General features: G+C 45.6%; 1 protein-coding gene across 9 annotated transcripts in view; it reads left to right on the forward strand.

Moving 5' to 3' along the window:
* The window catches only part of AMOTL1 (angiomotin like 1), a 208,455-nt gene that overhangs the window by 107,894 nt on the left and 79,489 nt on the right, over positions 1-21,072 (forward strand). For 5 of the 9 annotated variants that reach the window (XM_020885523.2, XM_020885534.2, XM_020885522.2 and 2 more), the window contains 2 exons: positions 11,563-11,709; positions 15,516-16,443. In XM_020885523.2, coding sequence (XP_020741182.2) covers positions 11,563-11,709; positions 15,516-16,443 — 1,075 coding nt within the window. The other 4 variants (XM_020885530.2, XM_020885527.2, XM_020885531.2 and 1 more) reach the window with 3 other exon arrangements.

Genomic DNA, 21,072 nt, shown 5'->3' on the forward strand with positions numbered 1-21,072 from the left:
AATAAGACATGGCCCCTGCTGTTAGCAATTATAAGTTATTAGGGGGATGGACTAAAAAAATTAAATACATAGGGAATTTAATATATTGTGGTATAAGTGTGCATGAACTGTGATGGGAACACAGGTGAGTGGCATGTAAAAATTTGGGAGAGGAGGGGTAGATGATCTCCTGGAGGAAGTGGCGCTAGAGGAGGACTTCCAGAGGCATTCGGATAGTCAGGGTGTATATTGTAGTGTTAAGTGTGTGCTGAAGGTAAGAGTTTCCTTGACTCAACTCATATAGGGAGAAAGGCCCTCCAGATGGAGAAACTTTGGAGGAACTGCAGGGATTACTCTAGGTTCTGTGCAAGGATATTTGGGTTAATAGACATGAGATTGTGCTAAGTCATGTAGTACTTTAGATATTAACAGTGTTATTTTCTTAGAATAGGTGTCAGAACAATTAATTTCTTTAATAAGGTAGGTATCAGAAGTTCTTTTTAAAAAATTTATTGAAATTTAGTTAATTTACGATGTGTTAGTTTCAGGTATATAGCAAAGTGATTCAGTTATACATATATGTATAAATATATTATTTCTTTACATTCTCTTCCATTATAGATTATTACAAGGTACTGAGTATAGTTCCATGTGCTATATAGTAGGTCTTTGTTGTTTATTTTATATATAGTAGTGTGTATATTTTAATCCCAAACTCTTAATTTATCCCTTTTCCCCTTCCCCTCTGGTATGTGTAAGTTTGTTTTCTATGTCTGTGAGTCTTTTTCTGTTTTGTAAATAAGTTCATTTGTATAATTTTCTTAGATGCCACCTATAAGTGGTATCATATGGTATATGTCTATCAGAAGTTCTCAATTGTAAGCTGCACAAAGTAACTTTGGCTAACTTAAGCAATTTGTTGTTGTTGCTCAGTCGTGTCCAACTCTTTACGACCCCATGGACTGCAGCACGCCAGGCTTCCCTGTCCTTCACCATCTCCTGGAGCTTGGTCAAACTCATGTCCACTGAGTCAGTGATGCCATCCAACCATCTCATCCTCTGTCGTCCCCTTCTCCTCCTGCCTTCAGTCTTTCCCAGCATCAGGGTCTTTGCTAATGTCAGCTCTTTGCATCAGGTGGCCAACTTAAGCCATAGAAGAATTTATTGGAATTACCTTGGGCAGTTCACATATTAATGGAAAGGCTCAGAAAGTGAGCAGGGTATCTTTAGGTGAAGATATACTGGGAACTCGGGCAGGGCTAGACTACTTGTCTTGTGATTCTGGCGGTCACCATAGACACCACTGCTGCTCTTAAACTCCTGGAGACTCTGTTACTATAGACACTTTGGCAATGCCCTTTGTTTTTGTGTCATTTCCTCGAGATTCTGAGTCTTTGATTGGAACATCAGTTGGCACATCTAGGTCCTTCTGACTGCTAGAACAGAGCGGGGACCTTTTGGCTTCTGTAACAGGAGGTAGACTCAGCACCAAGGCTTACACAGTGAATTCAGAGTTCTCCAACACTATTTAATTTAGTATTTCATTAGAGGTGATTGACTATCAGGAATATGACAGGTAATAGTTGAAAGCTGAACCACGCAATTCTAAATTATTTTCCATTTCTGTAGTGTTTATAATGCACTAGGGCTTTTATTTATTTTTATTGAAGTACACTTCATTTACAATGTTGTGTTAGCTTCTGGTGTACAACAATGTGATTCAGTTATATATACACACACTCATGTATTTATTGTTTGCCATATTCTTTTCAATCATGGTTTATTTTTAATATTTATTTAATTGGCTGTGCCATATTTGCACATGCGGGATCTTCATTGTGGTGTGCAAACTCTTAATTGGGGCATGTGGGATCTAGTTCCTGACCAGGGATTGAACCCTGGCCCCTTGCATTGGTGGCATGGAGTGTTAACTGCTGGACCACTAGCCAAGCCCCTCGATTATGGCTTATTTAAGGATATTGAATATAATTCCCTGGACAGTAGGATCTTGTTTATCTGTTTTATATTTAGTAGTGTGTATCTGTTAATCCAAAACTCTTAATTTATTCCTCCCCTGCTCCTGTTTCCCTTTTGGTAGCCATAAGTTTGTTTTCATGTGTGTAAGTCTCTCTGTTCATTTGTGTCATGTTTTAGATCCTACATGTAAGTGATGCCATTTGGGATCTGCCTTTCTTTTTCTGACTTCATTTAGAACCATAATCTCTGGGCTCACCCATGTTGCTGCAAGTGGCATTATTTTGTTCTTTTCATGAGTGAGTAATATTCCATTGCACTTATGTGTCACATCTTCTTTATCCATTCCCCTGTTGATGGACATTTAGGTTGCCTCCGTGTCTTGGCTGTTATAAGTCATACTGTGGTGAACATTGGGGTGCGGGTATCTTTTTGAATTTTCCAAATATATGCCAAGGGATGGGATTGCTGGATCATATGATAACTCTTGGATTTTGAAAACCTCCCTTAAACGCTGGATCCTGGATCTGTAGATGCAGCTTTGCGTTGTCCTTACCCGTACGCAGGCGCCAGTGAACTCCCTGTCGCTTAAAGTGCCCAGGCGCCTCGGTCACTTAGTACCTGTGCCTTACCTTTACCTCTCCAGGCTCATCTTTGCTCACCAGCACCCTCTCCTCACCCTGAATTGGACTAACAGGCTCCTCCTTTTTTCCACTTCGGCTTTGGGGTCTCTTTCTCCCTGTCGTTTCAGCTCCCAAATCACCTCCATCAATCAACAGGTAGGAAGGAATTACTCCTGAGTCTCCAAAACTTTGTGTCCCTGTAACAGGGCACTTACTCTGCAGTGAAATTTGGATCGCTGTGTGCACCTTGTCTTCAGAACCAAATCATAATATCCTAAGGCCAAGGACAGTCTTACTCATTTCTTTGTTATTTATAGCTCCCAGCACAGTGCCTTGTTGAACTCAGCTGTTACTTTAAAGGTTAGGCATACATTCACATTTTGGTTCACACTGATAATATCTCAGAGATATTTTTAAATAAGCATTACAGAGCTATACTTCACACAACTTTAGAGAAAGTTATTCATCACAAATTCCACCTTGGGAGAGTCTAAATTAAATAGGTGTGTTTAGTGTACATGTACTTTATGATGGCTGGATTCGTCCAAGGCTTCAAATTCAAGTTCAGTACCCAGGATGACCATACCCTGTAGAGGCTGGGAAGTTTGGAAACCTTTCCTGCTCCCACCTTGGGTTTCAAATACTGGTTCCTTGGGGGAAAGTAAGTGAGAAGGCCTATTCAGGTATGTGCCTTCAGTTTAGTGTTGGAGGGTCCCGTTTCTTTTTACAATGTGTGCAGGTGTTCATGCCAGGGGTGCTGGGACCCATCTTCCCCCAGGCCTCAGGTTCAAAAGTGTGACTTGGCTACCCCAGGGAGGGAGCTTGGCTTCACATGAGGGCCTGTGAACAGATCAGCCCTTATTTACCTGGTACTGGCCATGGGGTCTCCAGATTCCTCCTAAGACCTCGTTTCTAGGGCATCTGTCTCCTGGAGTGGAGTATTTGACTCCCGGGGGAAACCTCCAGTCCTGCCAGGATCGGAAAGCTTGGTTGCTTACATTTGACTCTGAGGACGCTGGCCCACTCAGTAAATTCCTCAGCTCTTTGAAAAGGATGGTGGAGGTCGCAGAATTGTTCTGTTGCCTGTGGTTAAAATCTCTGTTATAAAGTTAGAGGAGGTTATTCTCATCTCGTCGGTTAAGTTGTTTTTGAAGGCATTAGGTGGTTTTGGCTTACGTGGACCTGGCGGAAAGTCTTGCACTTGGGCGCAGTGACACCTGGGAGTTTTTTGGGGTTTTTTTTTTGCAGTGAGTGAAGGCTTTGAGGAACCTGGCCTGCAGACCCCAGAGCATCACTGCCAGCTACAGAGGGGACAGTGAGTGCTTCCTCCTCTTAGGACACTCAGAGGGCCTGGGAATCGTCGGGAGCTCTCAGAGACCCACTTTGGAAGGACCTCTTTAAACTTGGCAGTGACAGCATCCCAGAGGATATGCCAAGTCTCTCCATCAGTCAGCAAGGAGGGAGCGAGAGAACGCAGGCCGCATTGCAGAAAGGAGCAAGGACTCGGATGGTGCCCAGCTCCAAGCTTTCCGGGACACGGGCCCCAGCCTATATGCATTTTTAAAATTTTATTGAAGTACAGTTGATTTGCAGTATTGTGTTTAATTTCTGCAGTTATGACAAAGAGACTCATTTCTACATATATATATTCTTCATTATGGTTTTATCACAGGATATTGAATGTAGTTCACTGTGGTATACAGTAGCATCTTGCTTATCCATCCTATGTGTATATAGTTTGCATCTGTTAATCCCAAACTCCTAGTCCTTCTCTCCCCCATCTCTCCCCCACACTTGGTAACCACAAGTCTGTTCTGTGTATCTGTGAGTCTGTTTTTGTTTTGTAGATATGTTCATTTGTGTCGTATTTAGATTCCATATATAACTGATATCATTTGGTGTTTATCTTTCTGACTTACTTGCTTAATTAGTATGATAATCAGTAGGTCCATCCATGTTGCTGCAAATGGCAGTATTTCATTCTTTTTAATGACTGAATAATATTCCATTATTTATATATACACACATTATTTGTATATACACACATATATATGCATGCATGCTCAGTCACTTCAGCTGTGTCCGACTCTTTGCATCCCTAGGGACTGTAGCCCGCCAGGCTCCTCTGTCCCTGGGATTCTCCAGGCAAGAATACTGGAGTGGGTTGCCATGCCCTCCTCCAGGGGATCTTCCCAGCCCAGGGGTTGAACTCCATCTCCTGTATGGCAGGCGGATTCTTCACTGCTGCGCCACCGGGGAAGCCCCATATACACATATATATCACATCATCTTTAGCCATTCGTCTGTGGATGGATATTTAGGTTTTTCCATCTCTTGGCAATTGTACAGAATGCTGTAATGAACACTGGGGTGCATGTCTCTTTTTGAATCACAGCTCTGCTTGCATATATGCCCAGGAGTGGAATTGCTGGATGCACCAGCTTTTATTAAATTATTAAATGACTGCCGCAAGCTGCTGGGCAGTTTAAGCTCTCAGTTGTGTGCTTTCGATCATAATTGCCGTGGCTGTTGGGGGCAGGCAGGCCATTGTAGGGGGAGGTGTTCTAGAGGGAGTAACCCCAAGAGGTAGATGCCTTGGGGTGACCTTTAGAGGACCTCGGGAAGGGAGTGTGAAACGGGGCCTTGGAGAATGAGGGTGGCATGTTCATGGGATGCTGGAATGCCGAGGGGACCAGTGAGACTGGTGACAGCTGAAGGAAGGATCTGAGTGTAGTGGCCTTGAAAACCAAGCAGAGTTTGAACTCGAAGCTATAGCCAAAATGGTTATGCGCAGGGGATTGACAAGCTGGCAGTGCAGCTTAAGTAAGGACGGGTGACTCCCAGCTGTGCATGTCCTCTGCCATCTACACCTGAAGAAGACTCCCGAGCCTGTGACGTGGGTCTGTTTGTGGATCCTGGATCTGGTCTTAGGGAACAAACTAGTTAACGGTGAAGGCGAAGCTGGGGAGCAGGTGATCAGGGCTCTTGTTGTGTCTCTCGCTTCTGCCAGGAAACTCACTTCATTTTTTACCTTGATTCATTTCCCCCTCAACAAGGAGGCCTTTGTTATCACTACTGTGGAGTGAGGCAGAAAAAAGCCTTGTTCAGGGTTGCATTGCCTAAAGGCCTCTGGACATTTACAAAGAAAGTAAGAGTGTAGAGCCACAAAGGGAAGGAAGTTTTCCGTGCTTTAGAAGCCAGCCAGAAGCAGTCATGCTCATAGAGACGCAAAGGATTCTTGTTGACAAATGACATACAGTTTTTGCAAAGAGAAACTATTCTGGGTGAAATGGGTCGTCATCAATCAGGGTAGAAAGGCTGGACCCTCAAACTGGACTTGCAGAATTCACTGTCTGTGGAATGCAGCGCAAACAGATGTCTGGTTTTCCTTCAGGTGGGGCCACCTGCCCAGAGGGAGACCCTGAGCTTTTTTTCTGTTGTTCCTACCACTTTCCCCATGCAGACCAAAGCTGTGTCCTTGGTGGTGCTTAGATGAAGGTCTGGTTTGAAAGCAGGTGAGCCAAGAGAACCGTATGAGAAGATTGACTTTTTGAAACCCCTAGAGGCAGCTCCTTGTAAAGATTACACAGAAGCAGAATCCTTGCTCAGCCACTGTTGTTGTTTAGCCGCTCAGTCGTGTCCAACTCTTTGCGACCCTAAGAACTGTAGCATGCTAGGCTTCCCTGCCCTTCACCATCTCCCGGAGCCTGTGCACATTCATGTCCATTGAGCTAGTGATGCTGTCTAACCATCTCATCCTCTCGTCCCCTTCGCCTCCTGCCCTCAATCTTTCCCAGCATCGGGGTCTTTTCCTGAGTGAGCTCTTCAAATCAGCTGGCCAAAGTGTTGGAGCTCAGTTTCAGCATCATTCCGTCCCATGAATATTCAGGGTTGATTTCCTTTAGGATTGAGTGATTTGATCTCTGCAATCCAAGGGACTCTCAAGAGACTTCAAAAGCTCCGGTTCTTACACACTCAGCCTTCTTTATGGTCCAGGTCTCATGGACACCCCTGAAAACTGCCCTGTTCCATATGCCCTGGGCCCCAGCCAGGCCCTGCAGCACTCGCCGGGAAGGGGTGGTGTCCAGGCGTCTCCTGTGCTTTCTTGCAGCTCCTGCTCCCAGGCCTGGAGAAGTACTAACAGGGAAAACTGCGTTTCTGCTCATGATGGATCATGACGTCCAGTTTCTGATTTCAGAGACACTTGACCCTATTGGTTAGATTATGGGCATTGTGTTTTTACATAGGAAAACAGATGCAAATTACGCGACCAGAGTTCCTAATGAAGATTCTGAACTGAACAGGAAGGGAAAGATTACGTGCACGTGGGCCTGGGGATGGTGTCTCTCTTTCATTTTTGCCACACAGTCCAGGAATCACGTTCCTGTGATCCGTGTTACTGGCGTTTTCCCTTGTCTTCCCAGTGAGGGAACAGAAGTGAAGCGTGGCAATACCCACCCCCGCCCTGCCCCACCCCGGGGGGGATCTCTGGGCTCAGTGGAGTTATGATCCTGGTCTGTCTATCTGCAGGGTCTGTCCTGATCATCTGCTGGGCCGCCTTCTCTCTCCCCCCTCTGAGGTGGGCAGAGTGGGAGCAGGACTCAGTGTGGGGGCTATCGCGTCTTAAATGACTGTCGGTAAGGAATTGGGCATCCTGTCCTTCTGTCTCCATAGGTGCGTGTGTTCATACAGAAGTGTGAAGTGCATTTGTTCATTCTTTTATTTTTTTAATTTTATTTATTTATTTATTTTTCCTTTCGTTCTTAATACCGAAGCCTGAGGGAGGAATGGTGATGGGGGCACATCTTTGATGCCCTCGGTGCTCACGCCCACCATCCAGCCTGCCCTCTGCCCAGCACTCTGTGCCCTGGAGCCCTGGAGCTCGCTGTCTCTTGGCAGACCATTGGATAAGGTGCAGAAAAGTGTTTTATACCAGTGTGATGGTGATAGGAGTAACTTAGTGTAGGGTTCCTTTTTTTCCCCAATTAATTAATTTATTTTTAAGAAAAGTTTTTAACTGGCATATAGTTGATTTCAGTTCAGTTCAGTCGCTCAGTCGTGTCCGACTCTTTGTGACCCCATGAATTGCAGCACGCCAGGCCTCCCTGTCCATCACAAACTCCCGGAGTTTACTCAAACTCATGTCCATCGAGTCGGTGATGCCATCCAGCGATCTCATCCTCTGTCGTCCCCTTCTCCTCCTGCCCCCAATCCCTTGCAGCATCAGGGTCTTTTCCAATGAGTCAACTCTTCGCATGAGGTGGCCAAAGTACTGGAGTTTCAGCTTCAGCAACTTAAAATGTTTTAATTTCTGCTATACAGCAAAGTGATTCAGGTATATATGTACATATATATACATACACAGGCCTTCTTTTTTTAATGTTCTTTTCCATGATGATTCACTATTGAATGTAGTTCCCTGCACTGTGCAGTAGGACCTTGTTTATCCATTCTGGATATAATAGTTTGCATCTGCTAATCTAGACTGCCACCCCACCCTTCCTCCAACCCTTCCCCCTTGCAGCCACAAGCCTGTTCTCTATGTCTGTGACCTTGTTTCTGTTCCACAGATGGGTTCATCTGCGTCTTATTTTAGATTCTACACATAAGTGATATCATGTGGTGTTTGTCTTTGTCTGACTTAACTTCACTTAATATGATAATCTCTAGTTACATCCATGTGGCTGCAAATGGCATTGCTTTGTTCTTTTGATGGCTGAGTAGTATTCCATTGTCTACATGCACCACATCTTCTTTTTATTTTTATTTTTATTTTTATTAGTTGGAGGCTAATTACTTTACATCATTACAGTAGTTTTTGTTATACATTGAAATGAATTAGCCATGGATTTACATGTATTCCCCATCCCGGTCCCCCCTCCCACCTCCCTCTCCACCCGATCCCTCTGGGTCTTCCTAGTGCACCAGGCCCAAGCACTTGTCTCATGTACCCAACCTGGGCTGGTTATCTGTTTCACCCTAGATAATATACATGTTTCAATGCTGTTCTTTTGAAACATCCCACCCTCGCCTTCTCCCAGAGTCCACAAGTCTGTTCTATACATCTGAGTCTCTTTTTCTGTTTTGCATATAGGGTTATCGTTATCATCTTTCTAAAGTCCATATATATGTGTTAGTATACTGTAATGGTCTTTATCTTTCTGGCTTACTTCGCTCTGTATAATGGGCTCCAGTTTCATCCATTTCATTAGAACTGATTCAAACGAATTCTTTTTAATGGCTGAGTAATATTCCATGGTGTATATGTACCACAGCTTCCTCATCCATTCGTCTGCTGATGGGCATCTGGGTTGCTTCCATGTCCTGGCTATTATAAACAGGCACCACATCTTCTTTATCTGGTCATCTGTCAGTGGCATTTAGGTTGTTCCCAGGTCTTGGCTGTTGTGAACAGTGCTGCCGTGAACATGGGGTGCATGTATCTTTTTGAATTAGAGTTTTGTCTGGGTATATGCCCAGAGTGGGATTGCTGGATCGCGTGGTAACTGACATCCATGTTGAAAGCATGTATCCATACCTACTCACATCCCTTACACACTCCTTTATATACCCATATAATGTGCATATATATTCTTAGGTATGCCTCAACTTTATTGGCAGGTTGCTCTCTGTTATCACTTACAATTTGACAGTAGGGCCTGGAGTTGTAATCTGCTGGCATATTGCCATTCCTGACCCAGATCTGCTGTAAGAGAATACCACACCTAAAAAAAGAAAAATTGAATTGGAGTGTAATTGATTTAACAATGTTGTGTTATTTTCAGGTGTACGGTAAATGATACAGTTGTGTGTATATATGTATTTTTTTTCCAGATTCTTTTCCATTATAGATTATTGCAAGGTATTGGATACAGCTCCTTGTGCTATATAGCTTACCTACTGTGTATCTATTTTGTATATAATATGTTGCTGTTTATCTATCTTTTATACTGTAGTGTGTATCTGCTGCACTTTCTCTTCTTGGCTGAAGCATAGGGGTCCTCAGCTGCTCCCCGTCGCTCATTTGATGGGGGAGGGGCTGCGGGTGCAGCAGGTGTGTTTGTGTTTTCCCGTTTCTTTGTCCGGGTACACTGTTCTCCTTCTGGCTTAGGGCTTCTCACCTGTGGCTGCGATTTGGAATCATACGAAGAGCTTTATGAAATGCAGATGCCTGGGTCCTATTCTGGGCCACTGACTGCCAGGTCCGGGTGAGGCCAGGATGCTGCTGGCATTGGAGAGCTCCCCAGGGGGTCCTCTCGGGCGGCCAAGGTTGCTCCGTGCGTCTCTCCAACTTTCCACCAACATTTTCCACCTGTCTGAATTAGAAGCCAACCTAGGATTTGCCTTTGGATCCAGGCCACTGATTTCTAATTTTAACTCTCGACTTTGAGACTTATAGATGTAGAGGGTGAGGCCCAGAAGGGACTGAGTTTCGTTCCATGGTAGTCCCTGCGGATTGGCCAAAAAGAGAGTGCTGACGGATGCTGTCAGAGGCGCTGGGCCTGTCGTTTTAGGCTGATCTTTATATAGTATGTCATTCTTACTCAGATTATAGTCAACCTTAAGCTCTAACTCACAACTGCATTATTTATTTTAACATTGTAAGATAAATATTCTAGTTGTCAAAATCTTTTTTTCTCTTTTTCCCAGTAGTCCAGACATGCTTATGCTACATGTGAAAAGAAAGACAGCTAATCACTTGGTCGTGTCCGACTCTTTGTGACCCCATAAACTGTAGCCCACTCTGTCCATGGAATTCTCCAGGCAAGGATACTGGAGTGGGTAGCCTTTCCCTTCTCCAGGGGATCGTCCCAACCCAGGGAGCGAACCCAGGTCTCCCGCGTAGTGGGCAGACTCTTTACCGACTGAGCCACCAGGAAAGCCTTTTGCTACATGTGAGCACACGTCCAAATGTTGTTTCATGGGTTGAGGGAGAGAAACTCAGGAAAAGGATGAGTAAATTTCCATCTTACCGCCTCTCAGAATAATTAGTTGCTTTGGCCTTATGGGAAATGGATAGATAACCATCCTGGCAAGAAATTTCAAATGACCCATTTGACATGGTGACTGAAAAACAGTATTTTTTTCTTAATGGAATTATCTTGGAGGCAGGGATTTTGATTTTTTAAAAAAAGCATGACTAAATTACCTTTGCCATAAAGAGCCTTCAACTTGGTGCCCACGGAGAGAAGTCAGTGCAGAGAGGGTGGAGCCGGGACTCCCCCCGCCCCCACACTGAGTGCTCCCGCTCATCACACTGGGTGCTCCCGCTCACCACACTGGGTGCTCCCTCAGTGCTGTTTGTGCTGTATCAGTGTCATGTTGTAGTACCTCGTGTTCAGTGACAGCAGGATTGAACCCAGTGTCACATTTAATTGAAACAGGAAGCGTGTCCAGCTTTGTTTGTGAGGCAAATACGTGGGATCTGAAAGGCCAGTGCTGGGCGGAGGGCCAGAACCCATGACCCGGGCTCACGCTGCTGCAGGAGGATCCAGAACCCCCAGAGTGGGGCTGATTGCGCGGTGCTTGGCTGCGACCAGCCCTTGCTAACACGTGGCCAGGCAAAATGACCACTCCTCTCTGCATCTTCGAGATGCTCCAAGAGACAGCTGCTCTTTCCGTTTTAGTTTTCCCCTTTCTGGCCTCCCCGCCCCCTTCCCTTTGACTGCTCTGAACCTGGTGGCTTGTCCAGCTCCACAGGGGACTTAATGTTTGTGGGTGCTCATGCCGCTGCCCTTGGAAATGGGTTGTATGAAAGGGCCCCTGACTTTGATCAGTGTGTCTTGAAAACTATGATTATGACCTCACAGTCTTTGTGGTGGGTGCCAGACTTGTGATGATTCTGAATAGTTAGTTTGGAATTTTATGAGTCAAAAAGACAGGGCTGCCCCTGCCAGTGGAAAGGCGTGGGGGAGAATGGCTGGGGTGAGTCACATGGCGAGGAGGACTTCGTTGACACCAAGGTGCACTTTGCTCTCTGCCCCAGGTCCCCCTCCAGCCTGTTACAGCCCCAGCAGCCCCATCCAGATTCTGGAAGACCCCAGCTACTTTTTCCCAGACTTTCAGCTCTATCCTGGGAGGCATGAAGCATCTTTGACAGTGGAGACAAACAGTGGCATCAGAGAAAAAGTTGGTAAGTTCTTTCACTGGCACTCATGTTGGAAAAGCAGAATGATTTTATGTTTTTCACTCTTCTGAATAATTTTTTCTCTATTCTCTTTTTAAAAAGCAACATATTGGAATACTGGTTGTTTCTTTATTGATCAGTGCCTTAGTTTTAATGTTTGCTTAACATTGTGCGTGCGTGCATGCTAAGTTGCTTCAGCAATGTCCAATTCTTTGCAACCCTATGGACTGTAGCTGACCAGGCTCCTTTGTCCATGAGATTCTTCAGGCAAGAATACTGGAGTGGGTTGCATGCCCTCCTCCAGGGGATCTTCCTGACCCAGAGATCGAACCTTTGTCTCCTACGGCTCCTGCATTGCAGGCGGATTCTTTACTGCTGGTGTTAATAGACTATTATAATATGTGATTCACTCAACAGAGAGAGTTCCAGAGTACCTAGGAACTTCAGAATTATACCACTGAGTGCCTAATTTTTCTCTAATTCCTAAATGTTCTTTTGTACTTGTTCCTAGAATCTTTCATTTCTTTTTTCTTCTCTGCTTTCATTTATACCTCTTTTTGCAGGTAATTCAGAAATTCAGAGAAATTCTAAACTGTATTTGGAAAGGAACCACTTCCTTTGTAAATATTTCCTGCCTATTTTTAAGGGTTTATGAGATTGGTTACACCATGAAGGAATGAATCTTCAAAACCACATTAAAGAAGGATCTTCAGGTTCTTGCCAGATGTGCACATAAAAAGGAGATTCAGTAGTTTCTGTGCCTAATGAGACCCCATTCCTTTTATTATTCATCCAAAAAAATCATTTTCCTTTGGAAATATGTTCTTATTTGAATTTTTATCCATTTTGTTTTAGAGTGTTGATTTTTTTATTTGAATTTGCTTGTTCATCAAGCCCTGAGGGTAAGAACTGACTTCTTTACTCTCCTAACCCAGCACCTGTCAGAATGCCTGAATATCACAGGTTGGCAGTTGGTATTTGTGGAGTGAGTGATGGCTCAACTCAACCCACGCTGTTAATTGCTTTCCTAGGATTGTGTATCACTTAGTACAGTTATTCAGCAGTTCATCTTGGGTGGACTTTTAGTGGTCTGTTGTTGCAAAGTTCTTATTGTTGAACTTCGGGTTTATATCTCAGTTATGGTGCACGTTCTCTGAAAATGAGCAGTAAGTTTGAATTTACTCCACATACCATCCTGTGAAGCAGATATGAAGCCTGATCTCAGAGGAGAGAGAGGTTCAGAGAAGCCAAGTAATTGCCTGAGGTCACGAGGGGTAGATCAGAGGTGAGCTTCAGGAACCAGTCTGTAGAGTTCTTTACTCAACAATTCTCTCTTTCTCTTTTTTTTTTTAAACCATTTTTAAATTGAAGTATAGTTAATTTACAGTGCTGTGTTAATTTCAAGTGTATAGCGAAATGATACAGTTATATGTATATCTATATATCTGTATTATGTCAATTATTTTTCAGATTTTTTTTCCATTATAGATTATTACAAGATATCGAATATAGTTCCCTGTACTATGCAGTAGGTCCTTGTTGTTTACTGATTTCATATATAGTAGTTTGTATATGTTAATCCCAAGCTTCTAATATATCTCCCGCCCCCCAACAGTTCTTTCCTGAATGCCTCTTGTGTATCGTGGTTCACAGTATATGATTTTAACAGATAAGGCTGTCTGTCCCCTGGTGCGAGAGAATTCTAGTAGCAGAAGACAGGTAATAAACACACTGTTGATTAAAAGAAAAGGCCAGAGACAAGGCCAGATGTCAGGCTGTTGAGGACATTCAGCAGCTGGTTAGCGGAGCTGGAACCTGGGGAATGGTTGAGGGCATGGAAGCTGGGGCTGCAGTCTTTGCTGCTACAGAGACACTCAAATGTCATCTACTGTCACCTTTTCGCATATTTTAATACCAAAAAGTGTAAGAGGAATATAGCCCTTGATAGCAGCCCCTGCTAAAAGAAGGCAATAGACTCAGTTTATGTGTATCTAGGTATGTGTGTATATATATGTATATGCTGATTATGTGTGTATTTATATATCTTGTAAGAGTATCACACCACCTTCATTTTTTCTTATTTTACTGTAGACTGAAAAACCAGCTTGGCACTTGATTAACTATAGGGCACAGTTAATCTGTAGGCCAGATTTCCCTGGCAGTCCAGTGGTTCTGACTCCATGCTTCCAATGCAGGGGACGTGGATTTGACTGCTGGTTGGGGAACTAAGATCCCACATACCATGTGGTATGGCCAAACACATAGATAAATAAATGAATAAAGTACTTCTACAATTCAACAATTTTTTAAAAAAACTTTTTTTTTTAAAAAAAATGGAGAAAGGAAACACAAGGGTCAAAATTGTATCTGCATTTTCTATCTGGATGACTCTTATGATGAGGATGCCATTTATCAGAAAAAAGGCAACTTTGGGGAAGAGAGACGGTTTTGGGGGAAATGATGTGTTCTTCGTTTATATAAAAACACAGAACCACAGAATCAAGTCAATGTATGGCAAAACTAATACAATATTGTAAAGTAAAATAAATAAATTAATTAATTAAAAAAAAAAGAAACAAACAAAAACACAGAACCATTACTGCTTGCCCAGAGTTTGCTCAAACGCATGTTCATTGAGTCTGTGATGCAATCCAACTGTCTCATCCTCTGTCGCCCCCTTCTCCTCCTGCCCTCAATCTTTCCCAGCATCAGGGTCTTTTCCAGTGAGTTAGTTCTTCGCATCAAGTGGCCAAAGTATTGGAGCTTCAGCTTCAGCATCAGCCTTTTCATTGAATATTCAGGGTTGATTTCCTTTAGGATTAACTGGTCTGATCTCCTTGCTGTCCAAGGGGCTCTCAGGAGTCTTCTCCAACACCACAGTTCAAAAGCATCAATTCTTCAGTGCTCAGCCTTCTTTGTGGTCCAGCTCTCACATCCATACATGACTACTGGAAAAACCATAGAGTTGTATGCTAGGGAGACCCAGATGAGGAGCCATGATCTTTGCCCTTAAGATGGTCAAAGACTTGTGTACATAAATAAGTGCCATCTGACACAACTTAGTGACTAAACAACAACTGTGATGATCGGTCTTTGAGATGTATAACAACAGAGCGTGGACGTTAGGGAAGGAGAGCTCAAGCCTGCTGGGCTGCAGCAGGAAGGGGTTTACTTAGAAGGTAGCTTTGGAGCCATCCCTCAAAGCACATCTAGGAATTTCCCAAGAAAGATGTGGTGAGATGCATCTTTCCAGGCAGGGGGATGAATGGGAACAAAGACCTGGAGGCCAGAGAGAGCTAGCATGTTTGGGAACTCTGTGTTCTTGGAATGTTGCTGGAACTTGAGCTCTAAGGGCGGGCCGTGGCTGGAGCATTTGGAAAGTGGAGACCAAGTGTCGGTTGATGTCTGAGGACAGAAGAGAAGAGAGAAGAGATGCGGGCTGGCACTTAGAGGTTTACATGGGGCTGTGAGATGGTGGTTCCATTTTTGGTTTTTTTTTTGGTTCTGATTTTTGTTTGTTTGTTTTTAAGATGAGAAAGACTGTTTATATGATGAAGAGAAGGGGGTCAGTGGAGAGCTTAAAGGGAGAACTTGAAGGCCTGACCAAGGTCTAGAAGGAAGCAGGAGGTGAGGGGAGGAAGTGGGAGCTGGAGAGATGCTCCCGTGACAAACTGCAGGGTACATGGGGGGTGATGGGGTATTGGGACTCTTTAAATGCTTCTATCATGAGAAAGGTCATTATTCACAATATACGTGGAGACCTGTATCCGCGTGGAACAGCCTGACACGTTTTTCCCATGTGTATCTTCCAGTTGAGGATCCTCTCTGTAACTTCCACCCCCCGAACTTCCCGAGGATCCCAGAGGTGGAGATGAGAGGTTCGGAAGATGCGGCAGCGGGAACAGTGTTACAGCGGCTGATCCAGGAGCAACTGCGCTATGGCACGCCGACCGAGAACATGAACTTGCTGGCCATTCAGCACCAGGCCACAGGGAGTGCAGGGCCAGCCCACCCCACCAACAGCTTCTCTTCCACGGAAAACCTCGCTCAAGAAGACCCACCAATGGTCTACCAGTCGGCACGCCAGGAGCCGCAGGGTCAGGAGCACCAGGTGGACAACACCGTGATGGAGAAGCAGGTGCGGTCCGCGCAGCCTCAGCAGAACAACGAGGAGCTGCCCACCTACGAGGAGGCCAAGGCGCAGTCCCAGTTCTTCCGGGGCCAGCAGCCGCCGCCGCCGCCGCCGCAGCCGGGGGCCGTGGGGCACGGCTACTACGTGGCCGGGGGCGCCGGCCAGAAGGCCCGGACTGAGGGCAGGCCGACGGTGAGCCGCGCCAACAGCGGACAGGCGCACAAGGACGAGGCGCTGAAGGAACTGAAGCAGGGCCACGTCCGCTCTCTCAGCGAGAGGATCATGCAGCTGTCGCTGGAGAGGAACGGCGCCAAGCAGCACCTCCCCGGCCCAGGGAACGGAAAGGCCTTCAAGGCGGGAGGGGGCCCCTCCCCAGCCCAGCCTGCAGCCAAGATGCTGGACCCCCGGGGGCCTCCGCCCGAGTACCCCTTCAAGACCAAGCAGATGGTGTCCCCGGTCAGCAAGACCCAGGAGCATGGACTGTTCTACAGTGACCAGCACCCGGGGCTGCTCCATGAGATGGTCAAGCCGTACCCTGCGCCCCAGCCTGCGAGGACAGAAGTGGCCGTCCTGAGGTACCAGCCACCCCCAGAGTACGGGGTAACGAGGTGATTATCGAGCCTAGAGGATTTAAAAAATTTATTCTTTTAATTGAAGTATAGTTGATAGATAATATTATTACTATTTTGCAGATGTACAATAGAGGATGCATGATTTTTAAAGATTATGCCCCTCCTATAGTTACTATAAAATATTGGCTATATTCCCCATGTCTTACAGTGTATCCATGTAGCCTATTTTATAGCTAATAGTTTGTTCATCTTAATCCCCTGCCCCTTCACTGCCCCTCCTCCTTGCCTTCTCCCCACTGGTAACCACTAGTTTGTTCCCAGTATGCCTGAGTCTGCTTCTTTTATATCACATTTACTAGTTTGTTGTATTTTTTAGATTCCACATATTGGTGATATCAAACAGTATTTGTCTTTCTCGGTCTGACCTATTTCAGTTAGCAGATTGCCCTCCAAGTCCATCTGTGTTGCTGCAAATGGCAAACCTTCATTCTTTCATATGACTGAGTGGTATTCCATCACGTGCATCTACCGCATCTTCTTTATCCACTGATCAGTTGATGATACCTGTGTTGCTTCTCTATCTTCTGTGAAGTTGCATCATCTGTGAATACACGGTTCTTGATTTGTGCCCCTTTGAACACTTTTGCATGCGTGCATGCTCAGTTGCTCAGTTGTGTCCAACTCTTTGCAACCCTGTGGACTTTAGCCCGCCGGGCTCCTCTGTCCATGGGATTCTTGTCCAGGCAAGCATATTGGAGTGGGTTGCTATTTTTTCCTCCAGGAGATCTTCGCAACACAGGGATCGAACCTATGTCTCCCGCATTAGCAGGCAAACTCTTTACCACTGAGCCACCTAGAATGCTGCTCTGAATACTGGGATGCACATGTCTTTCTGAATTAATGCTTTTATTTTTCTCAGATATATACCCAGGAGTGGAATTGCTGGGTCATACGGTAGTTCTGTTTTTAGAAACCTTCATACTGTTTCCACAGTAAGCCTTGTGGTTTCACTCATGTTTTAGTACTCATTAATTTTCAAGGCATATTAGGTTTTTGTCATCCGTTTCTTTTTTTTTGTCTGTGCACAATATTTAGTAAGCAGCATTTTGGCCAAAATATATAGATTGAAATATAATAGAGGTCAACTGGGATTTTCTCCAGGTGTCCCAGAAGGCGGGTGGGGATTTCTGAGCTTGGGGTGGAGCCTCTGTTGCGGGCTGTCCCTGGGGAGCTTGGCCCAGTGGTCCAGAGGAGCAGCGGTTTTCCTGGCTGGCTTTGTGGAGAGTGTCTAAACTCCTGAAACTTGTTATTACCATGGGGTTTTATACAGTCTTTCTTCACTGTAGATTTTAGAGGAAAATGTCTGAATTCTAGAACAGAGCAGCTAAAGGGACCTAGAAATCATATAGCCTCACCCCTTTATTCAGCAGAAAAGTGAAAGTGTTAGTTGCTCAGTTGTGTCCAACTCTTTGTGACCCTGTGGACTGTAGCCCACCAGACTCCTCTGTCCATGGGATCCTCCAGACAAAAAATACTGGAGTGGGCTGCCATGCCCTTCTCCTGGGGATCTTGCTGACCCAGGGATTGAACCCCGGTCTCCCACACTGCAGGCAGATTCTTTAGTGCTTGAGCCAGCAGGGAAGACGCTCTGTTTATTCAAGAGGTGAGAAACTCAATTCCTGCAATGCTCACCTCTGAGGCAGCTGGAGTGAGGCTCAGGTATCCTGACTCTCAAACCCTTTTCCCTCCATCGTCCTAATTCCTCCGACTGATGGATTCAGCAACACTTACCGCATGTGTAGTCTGTGCAGCCCTGTACTCAGTTCAGAGATAAAGATACAGTTTCCACCCTCAGGGTCCTCCCAGCATCGTCTCAGGGAAGTCAGCATCTGAACAGATCCTTGGGCTGCAGGGTGCTGTTTTAGGATAGAAAGGTGCAGAGAGCATTAGGGAACCGGAGAGAGCAGTATGACTTACAGCTGAAGGGTTTGGGGAGAGCTGCACGGAGGAGGTGACCTTTGAGCTGGGTCTTGAAGAATAAATAAGAGCTGTGGGGTAGAGGTGAAGTAGCAGGAGGTACTATGCAGGGGAAAGGCCATTTCTTCAGACCAAAGCTTAGGAGGTTTTGTCTGGCATGAGCTGCAGTCATGCAGAGCCATGGCGGGGTTGGAAGTGGCAGAAACTGTGTTTGGACAAGGAAATTGAGACCAGTTGATGAAGATCTTTGAGTGCCATACTAAAGAGTTTAGAATTTATCCATAAACAATTGCAAGAACCAGTGTTTTTCAGTAAAGACTTGTGTTGATGTTTACTAGGCTGATTTGAATGGCAGCAAAGGATAAATTAGAGGAAGAGGAACCTAGAGGCCATGAGGACCACCGGAGATGGGGTCGGTTGTGTCCAGATAAGACTTGGTGAGGGTAGCCCAGCTTTGAGGCCATAGGTATGGAGGAGCATTATATGCTAAGAGAAATAGAGTTGACAACATTTAATGACTGATTAGATATGGACACTGTTGGAAATAATGCAGTTGGAAAGCAAACTCTCAGGAGAGAAGTTGGCTCTGGAGATACCCATTTGGAAATTGCTAGAGTTTAGATGTTTCTGAGCTTACTCTGCCTGGGGAGAGTGTGGAGCATAAGAGAAGACAAGTGGGTCACTGCCTGTTATGGCTGTGTCTTCATTCTCCCCAGAGGCTTTATTTATCAGATTCTAAATCAAATGAGCTGAGATTTTCCCAAGTGACCCCAATGGCTGGGTGCAGGGCCTACTTTGGCTGTACAGCTTCTGAAAAGAGAGTGACTAGGCCTTGGCAGAGAGAGTGAGCTGGCCTGTCACTCACTTGGCAGCTGCTGACACATTTCCCTGCCTTCGGTGGCAGTGGCAGTTTTGAAGCAATGTACCGACCTGCAGGCCCCTGACAGGCAGCAGGACGCAGCGGACACAGTGTGACCCCACTGGGGTATCCAAGTGCAGCCTGGGAGAGCTCTTGTGGTCACCCTTTTATGATTCCTAATGCCAAAGAGAAATTGAAATTTAAGAGCTATCAGGTTTGAAGAAGAAAAATATGTCTTCAAATCTGTGGTTATTAGCACATTGATTTGCCAGAGTTAAATAATCCATGGTAGTGATTGCAGAATCATATCAGAGTTTGGGTTGTGATAGTTCACTTTTTTTTTTTTCCTTAATCATTTAACTCTGCGTCTAGAGCTTGATCGATAGTGGAAATATTCCCAGTCTCCTTCTTTCTCTTGGGCTTTATTCTGTGTTACATGGCAGGGCATAAAGGGGTCTTGCTCTTTTTGTCATTTGGCAGTAGGTATGCTGTGAGTGGAAGACAGGAAGGGCGAGGAGGAAGCTATCCTGGAGGGCTGCCAAGGTATTTGTGGGCAGCATCATGTGTTTCGATGTGATGACGTCAAAAAGAACTGTCTGAAGGATTTGAGCTGGTTACCGGGCTTGGCAGCTGGGTCCACATGACACATCAAAATGCCCTAGAAGATGTAACAGACAGAGCATTGAGGCTCAGCCCCAGAGCTACAAGGTGCCTTTGTGAGCCTGGCCGCAGCTCGCCGGCATGGCTACCCCACGGCAGCCTTTGGCTAGCAGGGTAAACAGAGTTGTGTCCACACCAGCCGTGCTTCAGACACATTCAGTGTGGCCTGAGCTCCAAGGACTGGATCTGAAGCTCAGCACGGTGTGATGTTCAAGCTATCTTTGACCCAAATGAAGAGCCGTTGCGCGCGTGCTCAGCCATTTCCAACTTTGCAGCCCTGTGAACTGCAGTCCGCCAAGCTCCTCTGTCCATAGGACTCTCTAGGCAAGAATACTGGGGTGGGTTGCCATGCCTTCCTGTAGGGGACCTTCCAGACCCAGGGATCGAACCCGTACCTTTGGTGGCTCTTGGATTGGCAGGAGGGTTCTTTCCCACTCAGCCACCTGGGAAACCCAGAGAAGAGCAGGTCTCCCTTTAACTTCACTGTCACCTTCCTTTGTGCGTAACAGGTTATCAGCTTGTCATTAATGGTGATGGTTTGGGAAGCTGCCGGCTGTTGGGTCACCGAATCATGGACGACCCTTGAGTCAGGGAGGCCTTTGTCTGAGATCACTGGGCTCATATTCTGGCCTCGAGCTGCAAAAGCGGGCTCAGTATGTTCAGCGCTCTCATCCCACCCATCACACACTGTCGAGACTTCACTGCGTGTTTGTCTAGAGATGGAAAGGTCTGAAGAGCACAGAGCTTGGGATGAGTAAGAACCTGGAGTTCTGACCTTCATCACTGATTTACCATAGCTCATGAATTCTCTCACCTGCTCTGATCCACAGACCATGGGAGATATGTGGCAGGTTATGGTCTCTTCCTGTGGGAAACCCCATGGAGAGGCCACCAGTTAAGGTCTCCTTGACTTTGACCAGTTCAATTCAGCCGCTCAGTCGTGTCTGACTCTTTGCGACCCCATGGACTGCAGCACGCCAGGCCTCCCTGTCCGTCACCAACTCCTGGAGTCCTCCCAAACCCATGTCCATCAAGTCGGTGATGCCAGCCAACCATCTCATCCTCTGTCGTCTCCTTCTCTTCCTGCCCTCAATCTTTCCCAGCATCAGGGTCTTTTCCAATGAGTCAGCTCTTTGCATCAGGTGGCCAAACCTCTCGTGAGGAAGCTA

The sequence above is a fragment of the Odocoileus virginianus genome, chromosome 10 (genome assembly GCF_023699985.2).
Source record: "Odocoileus virginianus isolate 20LAN1187 ecotype Illinois chromosome 10, Ovbor_1.2, whole genome shotgun sequence".
In the NCBI taxonomy this organism is placed as follows: Eukaryota; Metazoa; Chordata; class Mammalia; order Artiodactyla; family Cervidae; genus Odocoileus; species Odocoileus virginianus.